This window comes from Squalius cephalus, assembly GCF_949319135.1.
Source record: "Squalius cephalus genome assembly, chromosome: 6".
NCBI lineage: Eukaryota > Metazoa > Chordata > Actinopteri > Cypriniformes > Leuciscidae > Squalius > Squalius cephalus.
This window is the reverse complement of record NC_137127.1, coordinates 1,593,308-1,600,807: the sequence shown is the minus strand read 5'-3', so window position 1 is coordinate 1,600,807 and position 7,500 is coordinate 1,593,308. Positions and strand designations below refer to the sequence as shown.

Here is a 7,500-nt window from a genome sequence, read left to right as displayed (position 1 = left end):
ATCCCCTGTAGTTTATCCTGCTAGCCTACACAGCACAGGACTATACAACGACTAAAACTATCACACACACTCACAGTCGAGATAACCGAGTTGGTTGGCAATGCTACGCCACACATTGTCTTTCAAATCGTTGTCCTTGTAGTGTGTGATTGGCTGAAGCCTTTTCTGTCGCAAAAGTAAAAAAAAATCGACATTGAAGCGAAAAATATAAAAGTCGTGTTTCCGCCGCAGCGCATTCGCCTTCGGTGTGGAAGCGCTCATTACACACACAGCTGATCACAATATAAAACCAGCGCGCGAATTATTCATGCGTCAAAAATAATCATGCCCAGTGTGAAAGGACCTTAAAGGGATAGTTCACTTTGAAATTTAATTTTGGTATGTTTTAGCTTACCTCAAGGGCATCCAAGATGTAGGTGTCTTTGTTTCCACAGTAGTTTCAATTTTGATATTTTTAGGTCAAACTGTTCTTGTCTGTCAGTCATTTAATGCAGGTCTGTGGTCACTGTCTCAAAGAGCATGCACAGAGTCCAAATTAAACAATTCCCCATCGTAAGTACACATTGATGGCCTAAGACACGAAACGAGCGGTTTGTGTGAGAAAACGAACAGTATTTATATCGTTTTTACCTCTTATAACACAGCCACGTCCAAGTGATCTGAGGGCGCGGGCGCATCCTGCTGTGTGTCGTGTGCGCAGACTGGTGCATAGATATATATACACTAGATGTCGCCTCGTTCCAATGAACTGCCGTAGCCAAGGCGACATCTAGTGTATATATATCTATGCACCAGTCTCCGCACACGACACACAGCAGGATGCGCCCGCGCCGTCAGATCACTTGGACGTGGCTGTGTATAAGAGGTAAAAACGATATAAATACTGTTCGTTTTCTCACACAAACCGCTCGTTTCGTGTCTTAGGCCATCAATGTGTACTTACGATGGGGAATTGTTTAATTTGGACGATGGGGAATTGTTTAATTTGGACTCTGTGCATGCTCTTTGAGACAGTGACCATAGACCTGCATTATATGACTGACAGACAAGAACGGTTTGACCTAAAAATATCAAAATTGAAACTACTGCGGAAAAAAAGACACCTACATCTTGGATGCCCTTGAGGTAAGCTAAAACATACCAAAATTTAATTTCAAAGTGAACAACCCCTTTAAGTAAGGCAGATCAATGATATTGTTGAATATTAAAGGGATACTTCACCGATTAGCATTAAGCTTTGTATCAGTAGAAACCCGGTCGTATATTGGAGTGACCGTGCTTCCCTCCCTCATGTCCCCCTGTGACAAGAGATTTCTGTATTGTGTGTCTGGAAAAAAACCTCAGATGCCACAAATATCCTCATTTAGCTCATCTGAGGCTCTTCTGTCCAGAGGTGAGAGACTCCAGCCAGTAGGAGGCGCTAGTCCCGCATGTCTTCAACCCGCCCATAGGGGGAGCTCACCATAAAACGCCGTCTTTTCAGTGTCGAGTCGACTAGTAGCCTAGTTGTATTATTTCTCCCGACACTGCCCTCTGTAACCGGTAGGCGTGGCTTGGGCGTGGCCTCGTAGGGCGGCGAAGCAGGTGCATTCTGGGAGTTGTAGTCTTTCATCCACATGAGCCAAAAATACATTTTCTGGCTTTTCTCAGTCTAGAAGGCACCAACTTCTAAAATAGTTTCACAGTTCTACTACATAAATGACCCAATTTAAAAACATATTCATCTTTCCAGCGGTGAAGTATCCCTTTAAATGTCCCCAATTAAGCAAGCCGGAAGCCGAAGCAACAGTGGCAAGGAACCAAATCTCCATCAGTGACAGAATGGAGAAAAAAAAACCTTGGGAGAACCCAGACTCAGTTCCTCAGTTCTCCTCTGGTCGATGAACGAACAGTGTGTGATTATGATGCAGGCAGCGTTACAGGTCAGAGGTCAGATTGGATCAGAACATTCAGAATATTATCCAGTTCATCTGGTTGGAGGTCGGAGTCACGCCGGTATGGAGACGAGGTTATTGAGGATCAGTCGTGTGGATGAGGCCTTCCAGGGCTGATGAGGCTGGCACTTCAGGGATGCGTCGTGGACGTGTGCAGGAGCAGGTCCACCATCTGATCTGGATACGGCCCGGATCCGGCTGACTACAGCAAACATCGGAATAAACAGATCGACTAACATTAGCATAGATGCCATTCTTCTTATGATGTAACAAGTACATCCGGTGTTATAGGAAGTGTTCCGGGTTCCGGCTGACCGAATCTATGCAGCCTAACAATCAGTTAACTGATTTGAATAATAGAAATGTATAATGTTCTATATGAATGGCAGGTAAAAGAGATGCGTTTAAAGTCTAGATTTGAACTAAGAGAGTGTGTCTGCTTCCCGGACAGTGCTAACCATGATTGACAGCTTTTTCAGGGAACATACTCGATGCAAATGTAACATTTGATCCTCATGAAGCATAATTTTGTCCTCTCAGAAACATTGCAAGACTTCGCCTCCTCTTTCATAGTGGATCAATTCAGTGCTGTTTTTCTCTTCTCTCCGCAGTGTGAAGTTTAATAAGGGATACGCTGCCTTGAGTCAGACAGGAGAAGATTCGCTCATCTCTCTGGATTCAGACAGGTGAGACTCGCTGTCCTCCGCTCGATGTTTGATAGATAAAGTGATTTTAAGGCTGGAAAACCTATTATTTGATCAGCAATTGCAAGACGATTCCCATGAAAGATCAGGGTTCTCATTTATACAGGGTTCGTACAAGGTGATTAAAGTACTTGAATTTGACTTTTTGATATTTAAGTCCTGGAAAACCCTTGAAAACAGCCATATTTATGAAGAGGTACTTAAAAAGTGCTTGACTTATTTAAATATAATATATATACATTTAATTTTTTCAACAAAAAAAACACATATACAATCTTTTCACGCAAAATTAACGCTGCAGCTCGTCTTTTCTCGATACGAAGTACGCCAACAATATAATATAAAATATTTTTTATTGAACAATAATAGCCATTATAAACTTTGTATTTAGTATATATTATTAAACATGTTGTAAGTTGTATTTTGGATACCTTATGTCTGGAATTTGAGTTTAAAAAATTCTAAAGAACGATCTCTGATTGTAGTCCTTTAAAACCAAAAAAGTAGTGCTTGAAAAGTCCTGGAATTTCTTTTTACAGTTTCTGTACGTTTATAACCGTTGCGTCGCACAAAACAGAGGCGTACGCCACTTCCCACGCATAAGTTGTGATTTATAAAAACACACTTGCACCTGCACACACACTCTGATCATGCGTACGAACTACGAACACTCTGGAGACGGAGCGGTTTGGCGACACCGGTGGTGATCTGAGGGATTGACGGCAGATTAAGGAAAACCACTTTAAATCCTCATTATGAGTCCTAATCATAAATAGACGCGAGTGCCTCAATCTTCCGCTGACTGGGATTTATAAAGGGAAGTTTGCGCAGGTTCTGGCGTACGCATGCTTTTATAAGTCCGAATATTTTGGGCTTTTGGGCGCACAAACACTTTTAGCAAGGATCCCACACAGTTTTATAAATGAGAGCCCTGAAGTGTGTGTTGATGGACTGAGTGATTGATTCGGTGTTGTTTGATTTCATCAGTGATGCGGAGCTGGATTGTTCATCTGGATATTCCTCAGCAGAGGTTAGTTAATGCCTTTAAAGGGTTTGGGAAACGGGTGGCCTGACGATTAAAATAATACAGAATTAAATTATCAATTATAAAAGTGTCACTTTTTTTATCACAAGTACAGTAAAATCTTATGTAGAGTGGCTGTGTTGTAGAGAAATCTTGATCTTGATGTGACAAGAAGCTGATATGGCAATACATTAAAATACAAATCAAATGTTCTCTTGTAATAAATACAATATAATAAAAACAGACCTTTTTTTAGTCATGAAAATCAAGTATGGTGTGAAATCATTGTGAGTCTTGCCAAAATAAGACGATAACGATTACCAAAATGTAATTTTCAGAATGATTTTTTTTTTGCAGCTGATGAATGATAAACATTGACAGCCAATCAGAATCCTGCTTTAACTAGCTCGAGCATTTAAAGAGATAGACCACAAAACTGCAGCGCTTATAATAATCAGAGCGATATTGTGCGCTGGTGTGGACGTTTCTTAATCAGATTGACTTTAATCAAACTAAATCAAGACCAAATTTCATGAATGATAAACAATCATAATCATATTGGATCATTGGCAGAACATCTTCAACATATTAACATGTTGTTCCTCCTGGTGTGTTGATCATGTGTGTTCCTCATGTGTTCCTCATGTGTTGATCATGTGTTGATCATGTGTTGATCATGTGTTCCTCCTGGTGTGTTGATCATGTGTTCCTCCTGGTGTGTTCCTCCTGGTGTGTTCCTCATGTTGTTCCTCATGTGCTGATCATGTGCTGATCATGTGTTGATCATGTGTTCCTCCTGGTGTGTTCCTCAGGTGCACCCGGACCTGAGCCGGCAGCTGCTGAAGGATGGATATCATCTGGATGAAATCCCTGATGACGAAGACCTGGACCTGATTCCCCCGAAAGCCTTGAGCTCCTCCTTCTGCTGCTGCGCTGATGTTTCGTCCTGCTGCGTGCAGTGAAGTGTGTGTGTGTGTGTGTGTGTGTGTGTGTGAACGGATCAAAGAGTTCTGCTTGAGTTCTTACAGTGTTTTTAAGAGCACAGAGTCATTTTGTCTGTGATCGTTTAAGCCCCGTCTGTCTGTAAAACACTTGTTTTCGACCTGCATGCAAGTTTGATTCACTCGTATCCCATGAAACTGTTTCGCATCCGCGTCATAAATCACCCTAAAATAAAAGTAAGTAGTTATTTTATTTAAAGTCCCCCTGTGGTGTAAATCCAGCTTTTAATGTGGTGTTTTTAATGTGCTTTAAGACAAACCATGTGTAAATTCATAAGTCGACACCATTGCTGAGTATTTCCTCCTTAAAACTGCAGTGAACCAAAGACAGTCTCAAAAACACGCTTTGAAATCGCTGGTGTTTCTGACGTCACAAACTACCTTGTAACCAATCAGATCAACGTGTGATCGTCAACCAGTGGATCTCTGAGTGGAGGCGGGGCTCATTTGCATATTCATAGAACCGCGCATACTAAATGAGGCAAGGGTGTCGAGTTACATTCAAGATATTTTAAGGCATGAAGACATTTGTTCAAGGAAAAAACGTTTAAATATGTAATTTTGGTGATCAAAGATGAGTTTAAAGGGATAAAATGAGGGGGACTTTAAAATTATGCGTAGGAGATGTATAGATGTTTTGCACTATTACATTATTTTATTTCTTCTTTCTTATGTTTATTGGTAACACTTTACAATAAGGTCTCATTAACATTAGTTAATGTTCATGTTTGCTAATGTAAACAAATACAACTACATGCATTCATAAATGTTGAGATTGACATTATAATATTATTAAATGCTGTAGAAGTTTGTGTTAACTAATGTTAACCTTATTGTTAAGTATTAACAGTTTATTCATCCTGAATTCTCATTAACGTAATGCCAAAGATCTCATTCTCATGTCTGTAATCTCAAAAACAATATTTAAATTGTCATATATTTATACATCATGGTAGTATTTGTTGCGCTGCCTTTGTTTGCACTGATTAAAAATCTTTCACAAAAGTGTATTACAGTTATGAAGCTCACCATTGAGAATTACAGACTTCAGTTACAACATCAATATTTAGTGAGTTTTTGGGGTGAAATATGATTAGGACGCTTGAATGAGATTCATGCATATTTGACTAGTGACGTGTTTCTGTCTTTATTGTTTTTTTGTCTAATCATCGTTTCGCTCAAGAAAGCGACTGTTTACGGCTGATGTTTCAGAAAGGAACTAAAGAGTAAAGTGGGATCTGAAAGAAAAGAAATTACCCATGAGTCTCCAGTGCAGCGTTTGGGGAAGCGCAGTGTTACTGAAAGCTGACACACACTGCTGAGTTAAACAAGAGATAAGTGTGTGTGTGTGTTCAAGCTCATGTTCATGTTTGGAGTTTCAGGACTCTTTTTGAAAAGTGTTTAATAACTTTTTTATATTTTCTCTGTGTAAACATGTACTTTGAGCACTAAAGCTTTACGAGATCTGTCTGATTTTCTGTTACTCTGATGGATGTTGTTTATAACGTGAAGTGAGGCGACGCGAGTTGTTACTATAGTTAAACTCTTGCTGTGAGATATAGAGATGTTGTTTTCTATTTAAAATGGCATAATCGAGGATATTTTATCTGCCCTTTATATAATGCAAAACATTGGATTGAGTGTAACAGTGGAGTGTGTGTGTAAGTGTGTGTGTGTGTGTGTGTGTGTGTGTGTAGAGTGATTGTGTGTGTGAGTGTTTGTTAGGGTGACTGTGTCTTAGAGAAAGAGAGTGTGTGTGTGTGTGTGTGAGTGATTGTGTGTGTGTGAGTGTTTGTTAGTGACTGTCTTAAAGAGAGAGAGAGAGAGTGTGTGTGTGTGTGTGTGTGCGCGTGTGCGTGAGTGATTGTGTGTGTGAGTGATTGTGTGTGTGTGAGTGTTTGCTAGAGTGACTGTGTCTTAAAGAGTGTGAGTGAGTGTGAGTGTGTGTGTGTGTGTGTGTGTGTGTGTGTGTGTGCATGAGTGATTGTGTGTGTGAGTGATTGTGTGTGTGAGTGTTTGCTAGAGTGACTGTGTCTTAAAGAGTGTGAGTGAGTGTGTGTGTGTGTGTGTGTGTGTGTGTGTGTGTGTGTGTGTGTGTGTGTGTGTGTGTGTGTGTGTGTGTGAGTGTGAGTGTGAGTGTGTATGTGTGACTGTCTTAGAGAGAGAGAGAGAAAGAGAGAGTGTGTGTGTGTGTGCGTGCGTGTGTGTGAGTGTTTGTTTGTTAGAGTGACTGTCTTAGAGAGAGAGAGAGTGTGTGTGTGTGTGAGTGATTGTGTGTGTGTGAGTGTTTGTTAGTGACTGTCTTAAAGAGAGAGAGAGAGAGAGAGAGAGAGAGAGTGTGTGTGTGCGTGCGTGTGCGTGAGTGATTGTGTGTGTGAGTGATTGTGTGTGTGTGAGTGTTTGCTAGAGTGACTGTGTCTTAAAGAGAGTGTGTGTGAGTGAGTGAGTGTGTGTGAGTGTGAGTGTGTATGTGTGTTAGAGTGACTGTCTTAGAGAGAGATAGAGAAAGAGAGTGTGTGTGTGTGTGTGTGTGTGTGTGCGTGCGTGTGAGTGTTTGTTTGTTTGTTAGAGTGACTGTCTTAGAGTGAGAGTGTGTGTGTGTGTGAGTGTTTGATAGAGTGACTGTGTCTTAGAGAGAGAGAGAGAGAGAGAGAGAGAGAGAGAGAGAGAGAGAGAGAGAGATTTGGTCAGACTGGACAATCTTCAACACTATGCAACAAAACAATTTTTGCAACAAAACAATTCTTCACTTTGTATCCACAGCAAACCAGTTACTGACTTTAACATGCAATAACTTTTATTTTGTTGTAAGAAAAATATTATTTGTATGTATCAAT

At 40.5% G+C, this 7,500-nt stretch overlaps 1 protein-coding gene across 3 annotated transcripts in view; it reads left to right on the top strand.

Annotated features, from left to right (window-relative positions):
• fam219b (family with sequence similarity 219 member B) overlaps positions 1 to 7,500 on the top strand; it is a 10,680-nt gene that overhangs the window by 3,154 nt on the left and 26 nt on the right. Inside the window, exons 4-7 of one of the 3 annotated variants that reach the window (XR_013821492.1) lie at positions 2,546 to 2,620; positions 3,626 to 3,668; positions 4,475 to 6,338; positions 6,379 to 7,500. The exon at positions 6,379 to 7,500 is cut by the window's right edge and continues 26 nt beyond it. Coding sequence is in view for 1 of the 3 variants with exons in the window: in XM_079873882.1 (XP_079730008.1) it covers positions 2,546 to 2,620; positions 3,626 to 3,668; positions 4,475 to 4,624 (268 nt within the window). In the remaining 2 variants the exon portion in view is untranslated. Of the gene's footprint in view, positions 1 to 2,545; positions 2,621 to 3,625; positions 3,669 to 4,474 lie in introns of all 3 variants that reach the window. The other 2 variants (XR_013821493.1, XM_079873882.1) reach the window with 2 other exon arrangements.